General features: G+C 50.9%; 1 protein-coding gene across 2 annotated transcripts; it reads left to right on the top strand.

Moving 5' to 3' along the window:
* Positions 1-2,026: 2,026 nt before the first annotated feature.
* TBX3 (T-box transcription factor 3) lies at positions 2,027-15,954 on the top strand. Of its 2 annotated transcripts, XM_012469009.2 has the most exons (8): positions 2,027-3,481; positions 5,159-5,426; positions 6,333-6,392; positions 6,656-6,802; positions 8,693-8,769; positions 9,861-10,018; positions 11,457-12,127; positions 13,913-15,954. In XM_012469009.2, exons 1-8 carry the CDS (start codon positions 3,093-3,095, stop codon positions 14,372-14,374), a joined length of 2,232 nt encoding a protein of 743 aa, XP_012324432.2. In that variant the 5' UTR covers positions 2,027-3,092; the 3' UTR covers positions 14,375-15,954. The 2 variants fall into 2 exon arrangements, with proteins under 2 accessions (XP_012324432.2, XP_012324433.2); XM_012469010.2 differs by lacking the exon at positions 6,333-6,392 and having other exon boundaries at positions 2,029-3,481.
* The last annotated feature ends 6,155 nt before the right edge of the window (positions 15,955-22,109 follow it).

Genomic DNA, 22,109 nt, shown 5'->3' on the forward strand with positions numbered 1-22,109 from the left:
TTTTTTTTTCCCTCGCTCTCCTTTCTCTTTTTTAACCACTGGCAGAGAGAGACAGAGAGGACGCCAGAGAAAGACCGAAAGGGAAAGAAAGGGGCGACATGGCGAGCCAGACAGAGTTCGCAGAACCACTCTATTCTCTCTAGTGACTTCAGGGAATTCTCAACGCTGGCGCCAAGATCTCTTAACCATGTGCGTCAAAAATGCGAGGTTGGAGAAGCTTGTCACCTCAAAAGGTCCTCCCCTATCTCAGCTTAGTTGGCCCACAAGGGCACTGCATTTTCACCCTTCCCTTGCTGCCACGTTGGGGTTTCAGAGTTGCTGGGGGTTGCAGGGGTGGAAAGGCAAAATGTTAGAGGCCTGCGCTGGCCTACAGAGACACACACATCCAAAACCCTGGGTCTCTTAAACCCCTAAGCGCCCAGCTCAGCCCTTTCTCCGTTGCCTTTCCAATGAAGAAGCTTTCATCTCAGGAAAGATAAAAGAACTTTGTTTTCAAGATTTTCCTCCATCTAAGCAAGGATGGTCCAAGTCATTGGCCCCGAGAATCAAGAACTGTGGGCTTGGGCGAATCCTCTGACCCGGACTGGGCGCTGCCGTAGCAGAGTTAGTAATTCGGCGATCGGTAAGATCCGGTCGTTTCCTTCCCATTCGCCCAAAGGAGGACCCCACCCTACCCGTACTGAAAGCAGTCATCTCACCTTTGAGGTGGGGGCGTTTCACGGTTTGCTTTACAAATTCGCCCTCCCTCCCCGACTTCTAGAGAGATAAGTCCCTCGGGTGGAGAAAGAACTGAGGCACCCAGAGATAAGTGCGATGCCTAGATAAGATACCAGGCTGGCGCGCCTCCCCCAACCCACTAGCCCACCCCTTACCCTCTGCTGTGCACCCAGCCGGACCTCGGGGAGAGGGCGGCGGCTTGGAGGGGACAGGCTCAGAACCCAGTCCCTCGCTGTGCTCTCTTTGTGCAGATCCTCCATTCTCTTCTCTACACCCACACCCACATCCAGGTAGAATACCGCGGCCCGCATGCAAATGAAAGACTAGATCCAAAAGGGCTGGTAAACACATTTCATAAAAATCCCAAGTCCATCACCCCCACGGAGCTCAGGCAGGGCTAGCCGCGCAGACTGTGTACGTGTTGGTGTGTAGGTGTTTTTCGGTGTGTGCCTCAGTCCCAGTGTGTTGGCGCGTATTTGAGTACAGATGCACCGGGGGTGTTTGGGTCTCCGCACATGGCTGCGGGTGGGGCACGGTGGAGAGGAAGCCCACACAAGCGTGTGGGCTGAGATGTGCCCGCCTCCGTGTGCTCCTGTGTCCGCAAGCCCAGATGCAGGGGAGACCAGCACCGAGACACCCGAGCTCGGGAGCCCTTGTAACGGCGGCCGGGCGGAGCTTGGCTCCACGTGGGGCTGGAGAGCGCGCAAGCCTGGCGTCTCGGCTCTCGCCTCTTCGCTGCCGCCGGCTTTTGTTGCGCCGAGTGGCCTAATGGCAACCGGCGGGGAGGCTCGGCCGCCCGCCCGGCTCGCCCGGAGCCAAGGGAAGAGGGAGAGCTGGAGAGAGAACCGGCCGCGGCGGTCGGAGAAGCGAGCGGAGTGCACGAGAGGCGAGCGCCCCTGCCCGGCGCCCGGGCGCGCTCTCCGCCTTCCCCGCCCGGCTAGCTCTCTGGCTGGCTCCTTCCCTCTCTCCCTCCCCCTTCCTCCTCGGTCCTGCCTCCTCCCTCGATCCCCGGCTGGATGACTGAGGCATTTCAGACGTGGGCTGAACCAGAGCGAGCGAGCTCAGGGGCTGCTGCGATCTCTCGATAAGCCACCTAGAGGCGACTCTGCGCGCGCGCTCCCCAGTGGCTCCCGCCCTCCCTCTGATCATGTTGACATTCACAGGACAGGCAGTAGTACCGATGCGGCGGGGCGACGTTACAGTTTCCGACACCTTCTTTTTATAACTCAGCTCTATCCCCCAGCACTCGACCTGTGAAAACCACGCCTATGCAGCAACACAATTGGTCCGAAAGCGTCAAAGAGCCAATCAAGAGGCCTCCGGCTCCCCGCAGCCCACAGCACAGCCCGACCTTCTAGAGCCGCCGAGCAGACGCCCGGCGAATTCTAGAGGCGGAGGAGGGTGGCGAGGAGCTCTCGCTCTCTCTCGCTCCCTCCCTCGCTCCCTCCCTCCCTCTCCGACTCCGTCTCTCTCTCCCTCTCCCTCTCTCCCTCTCTCTCTCTCTCCCTCCGTTCCATTTTTTCCCCCTCTAAATCCTCCCTGCCCTGCGCGCCTGGACACAGATTTAGGAAGCGAATTCGCTCACGTTTTAGGACAAGGAAGAGAGAGAGGCACGGGAGAAGAACACAGCAAGATTTGGATTGAAACTGAGACACCCTCCGGAGGCTCGGAGCAGAGGAAGGAGGAGGAGGGCGGACGGAAGCCAGTTTGCAGTTCAAGTTTTGATAGCGCTGGTAGAAGGGGGTTTGAATCAGATTTTTTTTTTTTTTTTTCCGAGGAGAGAGACTTTTTCCGCTCTCTCGCTCCCTGCTAAAGCCGGGTCTAGCACTGCTGCAGACGCCACCAGCGAGAAAGAGGGAGAGGAAGAGAGCTAGGGGGCGGGGGAAGAAGAAAAAGAAAAGGTAAAAAGTCTTGTAGGAGAACCTTTCACATTTGCAACAAAGGACCTAGGGGCTGGAGAGAGACTCCTGGGACTCAGGGCTGGAGTGTCTATTTCGAACTCAGCGGCTGGGCTCGGGCGCGAGTTGAGACCCTGCTCGCTCCTCTCGCTTCTGAAACCGACTTTCAGGAGCGGCTTTTTAAAAACGCGAGGCACAAGGACGGTCACCCGTGCGAATATGTTTCCTGTTTTTTCGCCTTGCCGTCTTTAAAATCGTCGTCCCCTTCCCCGAAAGACACTTGCCCTACCCCCTTTGAAGTGCGTTAGTTGTGATTTCTGCCTCCTTTTATTTTTCCTTTCTTTTTTCTTCTTTTTCCCCCCTTTTGAACTATGTGCTGCTGTTAAACAAAAAAAAAAAAAGAAAAAGAAAAACAAAACAAAACACAGCAGCTGCGGACTTGTCCCCGGCTGGAGCCCAGCGCCCCGCCTGGAGTGGATGAGCCTCTCCATGAGAGATCCGGTCATTCCTGGGACAAGCATGGCCTACCATCCGTTCCTACCTCACCGGGCGCCGGACTTCGCCATGAGCGCGGTGCTGGGTCACCAGCCGCCGTTCTTCCCCGCGCTGACGCTGCCTCCCAACGGCGCGGCGGCGCTCTCGCTGCCGGGCGCCCTGGCCAAGCCGATCATGGATCAATTGGTGGGGGCGGCCGAGACCGGCATCCCGTTCTCCTCCCTGGGGCCCCAGGCGCATCTGAGGCCTTTGAAGACCATGGAACCCGAAGAGGAGGTGGAGGACGACCCCAAGGTGCACCTGGAGGCTAAAGAACTTTGGGATCAGTTTCATAAACGGGGCACCGAGATGGTCATTACCAAGTCGGGAAGGTAAGCAAGCCGTGGGGGCCTCCTTCCCCAAGTTGTTGGAGAGTTTTTTCCTCCCTTTATCTCTCTGCTCCCAGAACAGTCGGTAGGTTGGTTATTACGGCTTGGACGAAAAGTTAGTTCCCCTAGCAATGTGTGCACAGACTTCCAGGCAATGCCCCAGTGGCAGGAAATTTCAACTTACCTGGGCATCTGCGTGGGTCCTACATTTGGTCTGCATCCTGGGTTCCCTCCGGAACAGACAAAGAATTTTTCAGTGGAGCCCAGACATCCTGCAGGGAGTTAAAAAAAAAAAAAAAAAAAAAGAAAAGAAAAAGAAAAAACACTCTACTGCAAGAAATTCACTCTTTAAACCCTCCTGGAACATCCTTATTTCTTTGTTGATGTTGTGTTGTCTGTTTTATTTTGTTCTCAGAGAGAAAAGCTTAAAGCCCTTTCCTTTTGTGTGGGTAGCAGGAGGCCTGACACCAGTCCCTGGCCCTTTCTGCCCTCCAGTCTAGCCTCTGGGTCTAAAGGGGCCTGCTGCTGCCCTGGATCAGAGAGAAATCGAAGGGCATTTTGGTTTGTTTGCCCACACCACTTCACGTGTCTGTAACCCAAGGGCGAGTTCAGCAGGCAATTTTGCATAATTTAAGATTATGTTTGCAGACTTAAGGAGCCAGTGAGGAGACACACTTGATTTTTTAATGTGTGAAGATTATCAACTATATTTTATATCATGTTTAAAGGTCCTTGCCTGACCAAAACCTGCCTGGAAGAGAAGATCCTGCAACCATCATTTAACAGCACTGATTTTTTTAAATAGCATTGAAGCCTGTAAAGGCATAAGGTTGGAAGGATAAAAATAAAATCCCCTTCATGATATCTTCAGCTTTCTGTCTGCTTCCAAGCTAAATGAGGCCAAAGTTTGGCATAAAATCCACCTCAAATCCACAAGACATTTAGTTGGTTTTCCAGCGAGGTGCTTCCTTTTAAGTCAAGACTACAGAATGCCAGCACTTCTGTGAAATTAACAGCAATGTGGCGGCACATTCTTGCAGTTTTGGACTGGCCTAAGGAGTGGGGGAATGTGTTAGCAGCTCCATGGGCAGATAGGTTATCAGGCCAGGGAGTGCACCGAAATCTGCAAAATTCATTCTGCGAACTCACTGAAGTCCAGTTTCACTTCGCCCACAGCGGGATTGCTATTCTGCAGCGGGGAGGGGCGCAAATTCACGTTCATTTCCTTGATAAGTTTAACATTTTCTCATGAATGGGTGGAAGAAAATTCTAGCCTTGACTGACCGCGCTTTACTAAAATCTTACCCCAACCTGTTTAGAACTAGATACCCACAGAAAAAGACATGGGCAAGAATTTGCTATCAGGAGGGCAATCTGTAAAGTCACACAAAGAAAAAAAAATTGAAGAAATTATTAGACAATGTAGCGAAAGGCAATGTTACAATGCATTTGTTTTGAACCTTGGGGCATCTCAATATGGAGAAATTGAGACTATTTTAATACATGAGTTGTGGAAGAAAATGATTTTGCAGCCAGTGGCCTCACTCTGAAACATACAAGCTCATCAGTCAGTGGAAAGTCTTAAAATTGGTTTCAGTATTGTACTATACATAGAAAATCAAACCCAAGATTATGAGTGGTTTAGCTTCCTTTTTTCTTTTCTATTCTTTCCTTTTATAGGCGAATGTTTCCTCCATTTAAAGTGAGATGTTCTGGGCTAGATAAAAAAGCCAAATATATTTTATTGATGGATATTATAGCTGCTGATGACTGTCGTTATAAATTTCACAATTCTCGGTGGATGGTGGCTGGTAAGGCCGACCCTGAAATGCCAAAGAGGATGTACATTCACCCAGATAGCCCAGCTACCGGGGAACAGTGGATGTCCAAAGTCGTCACTTTCCACAAACTGAAACTCACCAACAACATTTCGGACAAACATGGATTTGTAAGTTTCATTGCTCCCTTCGGTGAAATGTTCTCCTTCACTCGTTCAAGAGCAGTGCTTCCCCTCTTTGGTTTCAGCCCAGACTTCTCTTTTCCTTCTCCCTAAGCATAGCAGTCTTGTCCTCGTTGGGAAAAAGGATTCAGGGTGTTTCTCTCCGGATAATGGAAGGCCTGGCGTTCTAAAAGAAATGGGGCAGGAAAACTTACCGGCTCCTGTTCTATAGCAGTTCCAGCTCTTCGGCAAATGCCTGACCTGAGAGTGAAGTTAAAAACCATTTTGTAAGAGCTAAAATCCATTTCAAGGCTATGTATTCATAAAGGATTTGTTTTGTTTTCAAATATCATACTTCTGTTTTGAAACCAGCGACATTATTTCTTGGGAGAGTTTAAGTTTCGGAGCCTTGCCTCTGTTGGTTAAATGGTGTGAATATGTTTTTTAAAAACCTCATTTTCTTTTACTAAAAAAAAAGAATTGGGCTTAGGTAGGAGTCAGGCTTACCTGAAATGAGGCTTAGATCTTCAGTAAAAAATGGTTTTTGTGTTGGGAGTGTGTGCATGGGTTCAGTGAGAGAGTGCTTAGAAACTTAGAAAACTTGGATTGCTTCTAGAAGTCAGGCAAAGGACCTTTTGCCCCTTTTCCTACCCCTCCCCAACATTTCAATAAAATAAACAGTGATAAGCAAGGAGTAAGCAGAAAGATTAGGCCCAGGAAGAAGCGAATGGCGCGGAAATGTCTTCAGCGGACAGGAATTGCATTTGAAGCCCTTGATTTGATTAAGGCATAAATATTCCTCTCTAGAGTTCAGCCTTTCAGGGCTTTAAGTGGATTGGGCTCGTCAATTAGTGGGCGCTTAAAGTACTGAATCATTTTGTAAATTAAAATGCATGTTTTTCTCTATCTTTTAAGACTTTGGCCTTCCCAAGTGATCACGCTACGTGGCAGGGGAATTATAGTTTTGGTACTCAGGTAGGCTAGGGTTCAAGGTACGAATGATCCTTAGATGGTGAGGGTGGGGGGGGACCCTTTGGCAACTGAGGAGCAATTTGGATTCTCCAGAAGATAACATCTGTGGAGCGAAATGTACCCAGGAGGTACTCCAAGGAGGTGGGCTCGGTACAAGCGTGGTACCCTGCGGGTGGGGAAGATTTCAGCCTGGCAGGGGTCCTAAGATCCCGTTTGTCCTGCTAAATCCTTGTTTTACTTGTGTCTCCTCTTCCCTGCCCCTGCAGACTATACTGAACTCCATGCACAAATACCAGCCCCGGTTCCACATTGTAAGAGCCAATGACATCTTGAAACTCCCTTATAGTACATTTCGGACATACTTGTTCCCCGAAACTGAATTCATTGCTGTGACCGCATACCAGAATGATAAGGTAAACCCAGGGGGCTTTCTTTTTCAATGGTGATATTTTGCCTTTGCTTTAAAAGCTGCTTTGAGTCAGGATGAGAAAGTTACCAGCCAGTCGAGATGAGAGTCTTGAGTTTTCTTTTGTGATTTGTCGAGCATTTGGAGGAAAGGACGCTGGCACCTTAAAGAGACAGAAAAACACCTTGACTAGGTAGGAGCAATGCTGAGCAAAAAAATGCCAAACTAATTTTGCCACAGAGAAGCACCTTGTATCCGCTGACATTGATGCTACTCACTCCTCCACCCCTCCGGCTTCGTCCTGTCTGTTTTAAGGTTCATCTTCTTCCCCTTAAGAAAGAAGGATCAAGAAGTCACATTCAAAAGGAACCAGCTAAAAATTTAAGGCAAAAGCCATTGGGGATCCTGGGAGGAGAATCCTAGTAGAGACCAGCTTTTCTCCCTTGGCCAGAAATCCTGAGTAGCTGGTCTGGTTTTTATTACCTTTTATGCTGCTGTGTTTTTTATGATGTGTGTGTGTGTATGTGTGTGCATGTGTGTGCATGCATGCACGTGGTTGGAAAAACCTACCCTGATCACAGGGTCATACTAATCCAGTTGTCTGAGGCTTTTGAGTTGAGGTGGCCAGTCACCACTTCATTTGAATTTTGTTTCCCCCCTTGGGCCTGAAGCTGGAGATCAGAAGGATCCCCAAGCGGGAAAGCACCTGATATCTAGAGTTATGGTGGCCTGAGGGACATGGGCACAGAAGAAGTGACCCTTGCTGTTGATTCACCAGTTCCCCGATTGGCTGTTAGCAGACAGTTCTGGGGATGGGAGGAGGGACTGAAGACCCCTGCTCTGCAATCCTGGACTTCAAGGAGAGTCCATTTTACCTGACAACACACTTCATTTTGAACTCACTGTCATTGTCACTGTCCTTGGGTCTTCTGTGGACTAATGATGGGGACGTTCCAGCCAAATTTCTTCAGTCTGAGTACTGAAACATCATGATCTCCTTTTCCTGTGAAACCCGAAGTCTTAGATAAAGCAATTTATTCCAAGAACATGAATCCAACCAAGGGGCCCCTAGGAGACTTTTCTACCTCTGAGGAACTCTGTGTATATAACTTCGTCCCCCCAACCAAGGGGAGGGGATTTGAAAGATTACATACTATGGCATTTTTCTCAGAGTGCAAAATGCATGCTCCCTCTAGACCCAGAATCTTGCGAAATGAAGTTGTTAATGTAATAATAAAATGTAGCATTTTTGATCAGACAAAAAGGCCACCGGCCTTCTCCACCTAATGGCCATGGCAGAGCACATAAATGAAAACAAATGTTTCCAGTGGTCATTCAGTACTGTAATTGTCAATATTGTAATTTCCTCAAACCATCCCCCAAACAAAAAAAATCAAACTCACTCCCAAGCAAGGGTAGTAAAACCCCATAAATCATTTATTGGATTCATGGAAAAGGTGTGTGTGTGTGTGTGTGTGTGTGTGTGTGTGTGTGTGAAGAGTATGCTATAATATTTTATGATTAATTGCACTGTATAAAAATCAAAATGAAAGCATAATTTCAAGATCTACAGGTTTCCCTCTTGATGACTTTGGTAACACTTCCATGTCTAAACCCAAGCTGTCGACTGCCCAAAGAAAAGAATTTCTTTGAATAATTTCATCCCCAAATCCCTGGTTTGGCCTCAGATAGGAGATACAAGCCCTGCTATAGTTTCCTTTGATTTTTCTGTTAGTTCTCTTCAGACTTCTGCCATTATCTCCTTTCCCTGGCATATCTACATGACTTCTGTTGGCAGTCACATCTCTAGGAGACTTGTTGAGTTGGGAAAAGCACCCTCAAAACATTCTACAAAATGAGGCCAATGTCTCTGTCTTGCTTCTGTCTCTTCCAATAGATAACTCAGTTAAAAATAGACAACAACCCTTTTGCAAAAGGTTTCCGGGACACTGGAAATGGCCGAAGAGAAAAAAGGTGAGTTGAAACAATTATTGATTTCTCAGATAGCTTAGAAAAATCGCTGTTTTAGGATCCAGCTCTGAAGTGTTAGAAGTGAGGTGCAGGCACTTTTCCTGAGAAGAGAAGAGCGGATAGAGATCATTCACTTTCCCCACTGGTACACACTTGCTGATGTAGGTATACCCAGGACAACGCATTTTCCTACCTCCCTATCTTTAAGGAAATTAACAAGGCTACACCAACCTTATCTCTGAAGAGAAGCATCAGGGGTAATAGATTACACAGGGATGACTATTAATTCCTAATTAATTTAAGTTCAACCTAAGGTTCCAGAAAGGACCATGCCATTGACAAAATGCTTGGGAGTTTTTGCAATCCTGTCTTCCAAACACCATCAGACAGAGCTGGGGCCTTTGGAAAGATGCATGGCTCCCTCCCTCCTTCCTGGGGACATGTATCATTTTCCATTAATCAGACAGCTGCAGAGTATTTGAAAGAGGGTCTCTCCTTCCCCACCCCTTTTCTAAGAAGTTCTAAAATCCAGAAAATCACCCCCAAATTTTTGTCCTATCCCCTTGGGGTGGGCATTAAAAAACAATTGCTAACAGCTAAATAGACTTTTATTCCAATTAATTGATTGGTAAAACGATTACAGTAAAGTGCACCATGAAATAACCACTTCCTCCCAATCTTAGCAACCATCCAGGAGTTTGGGTGTGCTGGGGACAGACGGCATTGTGTTTGCAGGATTGGACACCCAGTTCTGCCTCTGTAAGGCCGGCAGTCCAGCTGTCTCTGACTAGATCCAGCTTCTCTTCCAGCCCAAGCAAATGCCTTTTCCTAATGAAACCCATCTTGAATAAATGCAACTGAAGCCTCCCTCCATTCTCCCTAACCCAGTGCCAGACTCTTTAGCCCAGTTAGAGGGTCAAGAAGGATGCTTGGGTCTATTATCTGCCCTGGGGCCAGCAGATTTCAATCAGTGTTGTCCCAGGGCAGCAGGCAGGGTGTGAGGTATGTGTGTGCCGCTCTGGAAAGGGTAAGGCAAAACAAAGAGGGGAAATGTATGTTACATTCTGTAACCTGGGTGTGGGCTTCTGCCACAGAAAACAGCTCACCCTGCAGTCCATGAGGGTGTTTGATGAAAGACACAAAAAGGAGAACGGGACCTCTGACGAGTCCTCCAGCGAACAGGCAGCTTTCAACTGCTTTGCTCAGGCTTCTTCTCCAGCCGTCTCCACTGTAGGGACATCGAACCTCAAAGGTAAGCCTGGTCACCTCTGTGATCACTGGCCTCCAGGTCCTCGTGGCCTGGAAGAGTTGAAGGGGGATGGGGCACCAGCCAGGCACTTGCTCTTTAAAAGCTGGAACCCTTCTAAAAGTCCTTAAACAGGAGCCAGAGTTCAAAAAGGGCTCTCAGGTTTGTCTCCCCTCTTTCCCCCTAAGGCAGAAGAAGGAGAGCAGGAAGGCCTTTTCCCCAGATCCTTATTTGGCAGGTGGGGAGGGGAGGTGGGTGTCTGTTTGCATAGTACCTCTTGGCAGGGAGCAGCTCTGAAAACCTGCTTGGAGCACTTCTCTCTTTTCTCTCTGTCTCTGTTTCTTTCTCCTCCCATTCTATCCAACCAAGAGAGGCTCCAACTGCTGACTTTTCACTGTCTTTGAACTCTGGGTTACAATGTGTTGGACTGGGTGGGGGAAAGGCAAGGGATTCTCTGCCACCTGGAACCGGGAAGGTGGCCTAGAAAACATCCAGCTATAGAGCAACAATTGACCTGGGAGAGGAGGTGGAGCACTGGGGATCTGTGGTGGGGGTAGAGCTGGGGAAGGGGGGAGTGGACAAGATGGCTCAAATCCCCTCTCGATTTCCTGTGTTTAAAGAGCAAGCACTATTTATTTGCAAAGACACACACACACACTCTCAACGGGAAGAAACCTGTTTTTTAGTGAAATAAAATGCAAGTCCTTTATGTCTTCAATCCATTTAAGCTTTAAACATAAAATAGATCCCTTTTTCTTTTCTTCTGGTGGAACACCCACAGAGGGTGTGGTGAAAGCAAAAAAGAATCTGATTGTCCCTGGGTGGTGAGTGGGCTGCCTGACACTCATCTCTGTCTGCAGGGACTGGGGCAAATGCAGAAGTTTCAACCGAGTGTTCCCGTTGAGGGACAGGTGTCTGCTTCCGCCATTATCAATTCAGATGTCAGGGTTCTCACTAAACAAATCCTTCCAGAGTAATTCACCTGTGGAAGGTGCTGCTCTGTGTCATTCACTGAACAAAAACTGATAGTAATTAGAATATGTTCCAGCTGTGAGTTTTAATGTTAGCTTTTACTTTTAAAAAGCTAATTTGCAATCGAATGGGGAAATGCCTGAGAACCTGAAGCCATTTTAAAAAAAAGTAAAATTCATTGTAATAAGAGTTACTGAGTTGGGGATTGACCATCTAAGGGGAAGTTAAACTCTGTTTAAATACTTTACATTCATTAATAGCGTAGCGCATTTTCCAGCATAGTTGTTGGGCACGATTATCCCCATTTTGCAGATGAGAACACTGAGGTGCAGAGAGGCTAAGGGGCTTTCCCCGGGATGACACAGCCAGTAAGCCACGAGCTGGGGTTCCAGCTTGGGAACTGGAGTTGGCCTTGGTTCAGACTGGAGCTAACGCCCGTCTGCCTTGGTTTTTTTCTTGTCCTATATGGTAGATTTATGTCCCAGCGAGGGTGAGAGCGACGCTGAGGCTGAGAGCAAAGAGGAGCACGGCCCCGAGGCCTGCGACGCAGCCAAGATCTCCACCACCACGTCGGAGGAGCCCTGCCGTGACAAGAGCAGCCCCGCAGTCAAGGCGCACCTTTTCGCCGCCGAGCGGCCCCGGGACAGCAGGCGGCTGGACAAGGCGTCGCCCGACTCGCGCCACAGCCCCGCCACCATCTCATCCAGCACCCGCAGCCTGGGCGCGGAGGAGCGCAGGAGCCCGGGCCGCGAGGGCGCAGCGCCGGCCAAGGTGGAGGAGGCGCGCGCGCTCCCGGGCAAGGAGGCCTTCGCGCCGCTCACGGTGCAGACGGACGCGGCCGCCGCGCATTTGGCCCAGGGACCCCTGCCCGGCCTCGGCTTCGCCCCGGGCCTGGCGGGCCAGCAGTTCTTCAACGGGCATCCGCTCTTCCTGCACCCCGGCCAGTTTGCCATGGGGGGCGCCTTTTCCAGCATGGCGGCCGCCGGCATGGGGCCCCTCCTGGCCACCGTGTCCGGGGCCACCACCGGCGTCTCGGGCCTGGATTCCACGGCCATGGCCTCTGCCGCCGCAGCGCAGGGACTGTCTGGGGCGTCCGCGGCCACCCTGCCCTTTCACCTCCAGCAGCACGTCCTGGCTTCTCAGGTAAGGATCCTTCTTCTGCCTCCTCCAGTCTTTCCACCTTCCCTCCAGTTTCCCTGTCCTTCGACAGCAGACCCGCACCCGATCCCTTCGGCCTGGTAGCTGTAACAATAATTTTTACTGAGCTATTCCCAGGTTCAAGGCTTAGCTCACTGAGTTATCATGACTTCATTCTCCCCAGCCACCCCCCCAAAAATTTAAAAGTTTTCCTAAGTTAAAGGCTGTTTTCTGCGGAGTAGATAGGTATAAAGGTAACAGCTAGATTCAGCCCTTGCTTCCAGGCATTCTTCTAAGTGCTTGCTCTGTATTGACTCATTTGATCCAACCCTTCAGGGGTACGATTATCACCTCCACTTTACAGATGAAAGGGAAGACGCCCAGAGATGTTGAGTCACTTGTCCAATGTCACACAGCAGGTATATGGTATGGAGCTGAGATTCAACCCCAGGCTATCTGACTCCAGGGCCTCTTTGAGGGCTTTTGATTTTAGTTTCAGGGCTGAAATGTCTCTTAAGTGTTCTCATAGCCAACCCTGCCCCAGAAACAGGACTCTAGGCCTGGGGAGGGGAAGTGACTGTTTCCTGAGTGGGAGTTCAGTCTTGATTCCTCCAGCCTTTCCTCCCAGCTCGAAGCTCTTCTCCCTATCCCCAACCCAAAGCAGGCCATCCTATTCCTCAAAGAGTTAATAGTTTGTGCACACGTGGGAAATGTCAGAGGACAGGGACAAGCGGGCACTGGGGCAGGCCTGGAGGCCTGTGTGTGGCTCAGACAGCTGTGCTGGGGGGAAGTCTCCGTGGCTGGAAACACCCTGAACCTGATGAAAAGGTTCCGTGAGGCTTTGCATGCTGTTGCCTTTTGTTTTGTCTGAGCACATTCGTCTCCCTTCCCTGCGCCAAGAAGCCAGATTGGCCTCCCTATCCAGGGAGGAGGGAGCTAAGGAAAGGCTTGGCTTCTGGCGTTTCTCAATTCCACCCATCTCTGCTGGCTTCTCCTGGAGATCCTGTCCTAGGTGGGCAGGTGGTTGGTACGCCAGGGGCTGCCTGGACAGACAGAACCTTCAGGGCACCTCAAGGCATGGTGCAGAGAACTGGCCCAGGACAGGGTCCCTGCATTTTAAATGCTGCTTCTGCCAATTCCCAGCTTAGAGCACTCCTGAACTCCTGCGACCTGCCTTGGCTTCTCACCTGGAACACCAGTGAATCGTGCTGGACGATTTCTTTGTCTCTGGTTATAACAAATGCCCTTTTATTTCCCTCCCCCAGTTTTCTTTTGCTTAAGAGCTTCACTTTTTTTTTTTTTTTTGAGAAACTTCTAGGATTGGAGTGGAAGGATAGGGGCTGGGGAATAAGACGATTTCAAAAATTATTCTTAAAATTTATGTCCCCTGGCTTCCCCTTGGTCACCTTTGTGGGGTAAACTGAATCTGTACTCCCATTTAACAGGTACAAGGAGAAACCCTTAAGGGGAGATTTCACTTTCACTCACTTAATGTCTACAAAGTCCTCAATAAGTATGTGAATTGCTTATGATTTCTCTGTTTTTTCTTCCTATAAGGGAGCTAAGGCACAGGAAGTTAATCAAAGTCCCTTGGCCTAGGGTGACACAGCTAAGATTTGAACCTAGAGATATCTGAGTGTTGGCTTCTCTCCTGCCCCCGCCCACATCCCCCCTCCCCACAAAAAATCACCAGGGATTTGTGGCTTTCCCGTGTTGGAGGGGAAGAGAGGAGATGGATGAGGTAGGCTCCTCCCACCCGGCTGACTCGCTGTGTGTCTCCTCTCACCCCAGGGCCTGGCCATGTCCCCTTTCGGAAGCCTGTTCCCTTACCCTTACACGTACATGGCTGCGGCGGCGGCCGCCTCCTCTGCGGCAGCTTCCAGCTCTGTGCACCGCCACCCCTTCCTCAATCTGAACACCATGCGCCCGCGGCTGCGCTACAGCCCCTACTCTATCCCGGTGCCGGTCCCCGACGGCAGCAGCCTGCTCACCACCGCCCTCCCCTCCATGGCAGCGGCACCGGGGCCCCTGGACGGCAAAGTCACCGCCCTGGCCGCCAGCCCGGCCTCGGTGGCCGTGGACTCGGGCTCTGAACTCAACAGCCGCTCCTCCACGCTCTCCTCCAGCTCCGTGTCCTTGTCGCCCAAACTCTGCGCAGAGAAGGAGGCGGCCACCAGCGAACTGCAGAGCATCCAGCGGTTGGTCAGTGGCTTGGAAGCCAAGCCAGACAGGTCCCGCAGCGCGTCCCCGTAGACCCCCTCCCAGACACGTCTCTTCATTCCAGTCCAGTCCAGGCTGCCGTGCACTTTGTCGGATGTAAAATAAACCACGGGCCCGTCATGGCGTTAGCCCTTCCTTTTGCAGTTGCCTCTGGGAAATGTCCCCGGACTCCCTCGAGAGAATGTGCTAGAGACAGCCCCTGTCTTCTTGGCGTGGTTTATGCATCCTGGATCTGGATCAGATTCCGGGGTCTCAGAAACGTCGGTTGCATTGGGCTGTTGGGGGGTGGGAGTTCCAACATTTATGTCCAGAGCAACTTCCAGCAAGGCTGGTCTGGGTCTCTGCCCACCAGGCGGGGAGATGTTCAAAGACTTCTCCCTCAGTGCGGATTTATATATTTTTTTCTTCACTGTGTCAAGTGGAAACAAAAACAAATAAAATCTTTCAAAAAAAATCGGGACAAGTGAATACATTAACATGATTCTGTTTGTGCAGATTAAAAACTTTATAGGGACTTGTATTATCGGTTCTCAATAAATTACTGAGCAGCTTTGTTTGGAGAGGGAAGTCCCTACCATTTGTTTAGTCTGTATTAAGGAAATCTGTGTCCTTTTAATATTCTTGTGATGTTTTCAGAGCCGCTATAGGTCTCTTCTTGCATGTTTCACAGTAATGTATTTGTGGTTTTTATTTTGAACGCTTGCTTTTAGAGAGAAAACAACTACCCCCATGCCCTTTCCCCCATCCTTTGCCCTCAAATCAGTGACCCAAGGGCGGGGGGCGATTTAAAGGAAAGGAGTGGGCAAAACACATAACATGAATTTATTTTATCTAAGCTCTGTAGCAGGATTCATGTCGTTCTTTGACAGTTCTTTCTGTTTCCTGTATATGCAATAACAAGGTTTTAAAAAAAAATAAAGAAGTGAGACTATTAGACAAAGTATTTATGTAATTATTTGATAACTCTTGTAAATAGGTGGAATATGAATGCTTGGAAAATTAAACTTTAATTTATTGACATTGTACATAGCTCTGTGTAAATAGAATGGCAACAGGTTTTGTGTTCTCGGTTTCCTTTAGTTGGTTTTATTTCCAGGTCACAGAATTGCTGTTAACACTAGAAAACACACTTCCTGCACCAACACCAATGCCCTTTCAAAAGAGTTGTCTGCCACATTTTTATTTTCCTTTTTAATGTCCAAAAGTGGGGGAAAGTACTATTTCCTATTTCAGCCAAAAACTGGGAAAGGCGTGCCACTTTCCAGCTCCACTTCAAACTCCTTAAAATATAACTGAGATTGCTGTGGGGAGGGAGGAGGGCAGAGGCTGTGGTTTGACTTTCTAATTCTTCTCTCGTTGTTTGTATTTACTAGTCTCTGATTCCCTGAAAACGAAGTGGAATTTACTACTGTTGTCAATATCGATGATGTTTTGAATTGGTGCCTATAGAGGGATATTCACAGTTCAAAAGTCAGGTGCTGAGAGATGGTTTAAAAACAAATTCATGAAGGTATATTTTGTGTTATAGTTGTTGAGTTCTTTGGTTTTCTGTATTTTATTTCCCCTCTCTTTAAAACATCACTGAAATTTCAATAAATTTTTATTGAAATATCTTTGGGCCTTGTGTTAAATGCTTTCCTTTGGGAACCTTTCCTGAGGGCAGACAGTCGGGGGAGGCTTCGGTCTCTTCTGGTTCTCCGTCTACCCCCTTCCCTTCGCCTTTAAATAATTAAGACCGCCCCCAGCGAACCAAAATGAGATGTCACTCAAGTTACAAAGCTAAAAACAAAAGTCCTTTACTTGAGCGAAGGGAGCCACTTCAATCTGAAATTACTTTTCCTTTAAATTAGGGAGCAAAGCGGGGAGACGGAAAGGGGCCTGGTGAGAATTCAGAAAGAAGAGTAATTTCAGATACTTTTAAGTTTTAATGGGAAAAGACTGACGTGCTCCCTAAGTCAGGTTTTCCCACACGAATCTGACCACAAATAACCTCGAGCACTACGAATGTTTTTCGTTTTAAGTTCGCCCTCCCTTTTGACATCAAGCTGGCGAATCCAAGTCAAAAATACCTCCTTGCACCCGCGTGTTTGGCTTGGGGGAGAAGGCCAGCAGAATCCCCCAGCAGTCCGAGCGGTCTTGGCTAGGCAACAACGCTCCAGGTTATAGAAGTGGACAAGACGCAACGCCTTTCCATTCCGCATCCCCCCACACCCGGCAGTCCCTGGTGCCTCAAATTGAACCCCGCTCGCCCAAGGCGCCCCTGCGAGGCCCCGTCCTTCCCGAGTAGTGCGTGCGAAGCGCGGCCAGCTCCGCGAAAACTTAGCTGTGTCACGCGAGGGAGGAGGGAATTTATCCCTGGGAGGGGAAAGGTAATTCCAGGGTGCACGTTTCACTCCCTCCAAGGGAAATGTCACCCGGGAGGCTGACATCTTCCCCTAGTCTCCCCTTCAAGCCAGTCTCCAGGCCGTTCGGGGAGTTGCCTTTTGAAGTTCGCTTTATCTTTGAAACATTCAATAAAAAATGATGAGGCACTGTCAGTGTTTGGTCTCCCGACCCCCAGCCTCGCCTCCGAGGTGTGTGTCTGTTGGGGGGCGGAGGCGGCAAGGGAAGGTTCGAGGGTTAGTTCCTAGCCCTTTTCTTGCCCTGGGGGCCCTGACGTGAAGACCCAGCTGGAGCCTGCCTGGCGGCTGCCTCCCTCCCCACCCTCCACCCCCTGGAGCCCGCCAGCCCGGCCCCACGTCCCTGTCACCTTCGGGCCTCTTGAATGACCAGCCAAGAGGACGCCCCCTCCCTTTCCTCATCCTGTACTTGGAGGGGATCGAGGTCGAGACCTTTTGGAGAGCGGGGCAAAGCCCCTTCCATCTCTGGCCAGGCACGTGGGGACCCCTGTAGCCTCCTCTGCGTGGTCTCCGGGGGTGGGAGGGAAGATAACCAGAGTTTGTGTTGGTGCGGGGTGTGGGTGGGAGGTGCTGCAGGAGTGTCAGGGCCTGAGCTGAAACAGGGCTTGGGGTCCTTTAGAGGTGGGGGCTCCTCCGAGGACCGGGAGATTTCCGGGGCGCGCGCCTTCCGTGCAGCGGCTGCAGCCTAAAGGAGTCAGCTCTGGGCACAAGACAACGCGCGGTGCCTGCGGATCTGGGAAGGTGGTAGTTGACTGATTGCGCCCAAGAGCACTCTCCCGAATTGGGGAAAAAAGAACTCAGCCTCAAAGAAGGAAGAAATGGTTTTTTTCTCTCTTTCTTCTGTCTCAGTCCAAATTTGCTTACCTCCTCCCCTCGCCCCCGCCAATATGGGAACACTGCTCAGATGTGTGTCCAGCCTCTTCTACCGGCGTTCCTTTTTTTTTTTTTTTTTAATCTCCTGTATATCTCATTTGTATATGGTGATGTTAATGAGTAACTCCTGTGGCGCTGATGGACGGGGGGTGGGGGTGGGATGAACGGCTCGCAGTCTCTCTGGATTTTGCTGCCTATTACTCACCTGGCGCCGGTCGCAATCTCGCCGCAGGCTTTATGGTGGCTGCGGCCGTCCCAGAGGCCACTCGGGGCCGGCGCCTTCGCCTTTTTCTGGGCTTCGAGTGCCACCTATCTGTCTGGTCTACGAATGCGTCCAGGTCGCCGCAGCTGGCTCGGCACCCCAGCGCCTCCCGGGTTCCGGAACCTGGGCGCTTCGCCTTTGCCTCTTCTCATCCCCACCACCCTCAGCCCCACTCCCCTCCTCCTCCGTCCCCAGCCCCATTCTCAGCCTCGGAAGAAGCCGCCTTCCCCTCTTTCCTGGATATCACTTTCACTCCTGTTTGTGCCTCAGATGAGAAAAACATCCCTGCCTTCCTCTGGGTTTCCAAAGAATGTTAAAAAATTCAGTGCGGGAACCCTGGCTCATAATTCTCTAGACAAGTTCCTTGCTGTTTCTTGTAGAAATCTTCTCTAGACCCTGGTTCTGGACCCCGCCCGGCAGGGGATAACCTGAATTCGCCATGGGTGGAGAGAGAAAGGATACCTCCTTTCTCAACATACACACCTCAAATTCTCCCCTGGGGACAACTTCCCTGTACAGGGACGCTCTCTTTCTTACTCTACAACTTTGGAAGTTTTCGTTTTTTAACCTAGCCACATCTACAAGGACAAAGGCCACGACTCGCAGGAGCAGCAGTCCCTACGGGGATCAGCTACCGCAGCCTGCAGGGCCCAGCGCCTTCGTGATTTGTAGATTTAAGGTGACAAACGCGGGTGCCGACCAGAGGCCTCCAGCCCCCGCCTGTCGGGAAGGTCGGCTCCAGTCCTGGCTGCGCCCTGGCGTCTGAGACCGGAGGAGGGGAGGGGATGGGGTCGCCTTTTGCTGTGCTTTGAGCCGCAGTTGAAGGCGTCCGGGTTCCTGCTGACCTCCCGGCGCTAATTGCAGGGGCCGAAGGGCGCGCTCGGGCAGAGGCAGGGGTCACGACCTTGCGACTCCCTCCTCCCGAGGTCCCGGCAACCCGAAGGAGCCGGGTGTGTGCAAGAGGGTGTGTGTGCGTGTGTGTGTGTGCCCGCACGCGAGGCTAGGGCCTCTCTCTAGATGTGCGCTGTTTTGGGACCCACCCTTTCTTTGTGGGGACAGTTCTCGACGTGTAGGCCCTAAAAAACAATTTCCATCCAAGAAGGAAAACCCAGGTTCTGACCTTTCCCCTAAGCCAGCAGACAGGCAGCCGCCTTCAGGCTGCTACGAGAGGCTTGCAACGCTTCACGACAGCGCGCTTTCTGCCTCGCTGGTTTCCAATGTGACCTCACGGCAACCAGCCAAGAGAGTGGCTGTCGGGGTGCAGCTGCGAGGCTGTCGGCGGCGACCTGGGCTCTTCTGTAGGTAGCCTGGTTCGGGGTCCTATCTGTGGGTAGCTCTTGGGTGTCTGGGTTCTGGGGCTAGGAACTGCAGGTGTTAGGAGGCTATGTGTGTGTTTGCGCGTAGTTGTGCGTGCTCCATCTGTAGCTGTCTCTTCCAATTTGGGTTTAGAAGTTCATGCGCAAGACAGTTCCGGATGTAGATGCATTTGGTTGTTTTATAATCAAGATGCGTATAATCAAGAAGTATGTGTTGCAGATGTCGGCGTTCAAAGTACACGAAACAAGAATCATATAAATACTTGGCATACAAGGGGCACGTGCACAAGCCAGGCATTCGGTGAAGCATCCCATAAAAGTGACCTCCGTGAGCCTTCGCAATTAACCCTATAAAGTATATATGATCTTTATCTCTGTTTTACAAGTGAGGAAACTGAGGCACAGACGGTTAAATCACTTACCCCAGATCCACTGGGGAAATTATGGAGCCAGGATTCAAACCGAAGAGGGCTCCAGGATCCACTGTAATCCTCCTCCCTAATTCAGATGGAGGTGTAAGTACCTGCGGTGCCCATGTCCCGGATTTACAGAAATCTGAGGGATGCTCTGGATTTTGGAGTGTGCCACAGGCTTTTAAAAAAAAAAAATACAAGAACTTTTAAATTTCTTCTTCGTGCATCTGCCGTGCAATGTGAAAGGACAGCTTTTATTTCAGAGTCCTCCTCCCCGCCAACTCTCTTCTGTGTCCCGAGACCATCATCCGGGCTAAGACCATGGGAAGTTGGGGGCCTTTGTTCCCAGGTAGAGGAAGAGAGAGGCTGAAAGAGGGATGCAATGCTCTATTTTAAAATGCCTGCGGCGGGGCACTGAAGCTGAGCGCGTTCAGGTCCCGATCTGAACCGCGAGGGAAACCGCGGGGGAGAGGAAATGACAATAGCGCTGGCGTGCGCCGGGGCCGCAGGGCGACCACCACGCTGACGCCGGGGTTTCCCTCTCCCGCGGGGTCTGGAAGCAAGACTTGAGCTTTGGGTGTCTCGGGCTTTCTCTACTGGCCTCAGATCCTCCCTCGCGTGCCTAGCATTTGCTGTGTTCTGTCTACCCAGGCGCGAAGGCTGGAGTCCGGGGGCTGCAGGTGGAGACGCTGCGGGCACAGAGACCTTCGCTCTTTCTGGGTTCAGTCCTGCCCAGCTTCCAGTCACCTACGAAATTTTAATTGTTGTTGTTTTCTTCTGCCCTCTCACTTCCAACTTTTTGCCCCAGCCAGAAGCCCAGGGATTCAGCTGATGGAAAGAAGGTTTCTACCGAGAAGCCGGCGAGGGGGTGCGAGGGCGCAGCCCTGCGAAGCGCTGCCTGGTTACGAGGCGGTGCGGCCCAGGTTCCCGCAGCCTGAACAACTGCAGGCCCCATGCCCCTAGAGCGCCAAGGCCTGGGTCTGGCTGCAGACCGGGTAGGGGTGGAAATAAGGGACTTGTGTAGGGAATAGCCGCTGTCCCCAAAACTCAAGGCGCTCCTGTCCCGCGACTGGGATGAAATCTGACGGCTTTTGGGTCCCTGGTCTCCCCAAAGCAGTGAACGAGACTCAGACGCAGTCACTGGAATGGGGGGCAAAAGAGAAGAGGGTTTCGTGGGGGGAGACCCAAAGCAGTGAACGAGACTCAGACGCAGTCACTGGAATGGGGAGCAAAAGAGAAGAGGGTTTCGTGGGGGGAGACCCAATCAGTCTGAATCTGAACGGATCCTGTCCGGGCGGTCCGGCTCTTCCCCTCACCACCCTCCCATCCCATCGTCCCCCCTTATTCCAGCGCTCCCAGTCAGCCTGTCTCTTTGAGCTTTTGAAATGCGATCTCCGCGCCACTTCGGTTTCCCACTAATGACCCGGGCTCTGGTTTCGGGTTGGGAAATTGCACCCGGAGGACAGGCTCGCTTCCCCAGGCCCGCACAGCCAACTCTCGCCTAGGTGCTCTTCGCGCCCGCGCGGCGGGCCCAGGAAGGCGCGCCCTTTGCCTCTCCAAGGTCCCCAAAGCGTCAAGGACACCGCAGGCACGGAACTGGCAGTCGGGCGGGAACTTTTTTCCTAACACTTTTACGCATTGTCCACCCCAGTCCCCACTGCAAGCATCTTATAACTCTTTTTCTTTTTATGCCGGGACCTGGAGCCCTTCGCTCGGGCAGAAGCGCCCGCTGTCTCCGGTTCGTTGCCTTAGTCACTCTCAATCTCCAACCCTCCCAGCTCAGGCACACAGCCGCGATGGGAGCCTGTTAGAAGCACCAGCGCTGAATATTTATCCGCCAAATGGCGCACCCACCACCCCAACCGACACCCGGCTTCCCCCAGGGCGTCCACTCCTCCCTTGAGCTCACTGGGGATTGGTCCCAGGGCTAGGACTTCTAACAGAAAGAGAGGGCTCGGGACTTCCGTGACTCCCCTGAAATCATATGCCAGTTTGTTAGTCTGCAGAGGTGCACATATCTCCAAGGGATTTTACAATTTATCTCAGATCCTCGGAAGCGTGTGAGCCCAAACAAATTAAGACCCCGGTCACTGCTCTGGGAACAATATGAAATGGGAGGATTGGGAAGCATTTAAGATGATCCTTAATGATTCTAGTCTTGGCTAAGTAGAATTTAACGTTAGAAGATTTCTCTCTGTGTCTCCCAGGGAAGGACGCTATTTCCTTGCTTATCTTAAATAGTGTCCAGACCCCAAGGCCTCCCGCACTGTATAATTTGTTGCGTAATTAATGATATTAACTTATCAACCCAACGGTTATGAACAGTCATTATCGCCCTCCAATGAATTCTATGTTAATTTCCTGTTGCTAGGGCCACCCCCACTGGGCCATCACAGGTAATAAAAGGAAACCACTTTTCATAAAACAACATTGCTTTTCAGTAGGTGCCTTCCACCTCAAGATCAAGGGTAAATGAGCCTCAGGGGGTCTGCTTCATAGAGAGAC

The sequence above is a fragment of the Aotus nancymaae genome, unplaced genomic scaffold (genome assembly GCF_030222135.1).
Source record: "Aotus nancymaae isolate 86718 unplaced genomic scaffold, 86718_ANA_hifiasm-v0.15.2.pri h1tg000021l, whole genome shotgun sequence".
Lineage (NCBI taxonomy): Eukaryota > Metazoa > Chordata > Mammalia > Primates > Aotidae > Aotus > Aotus nancymaae.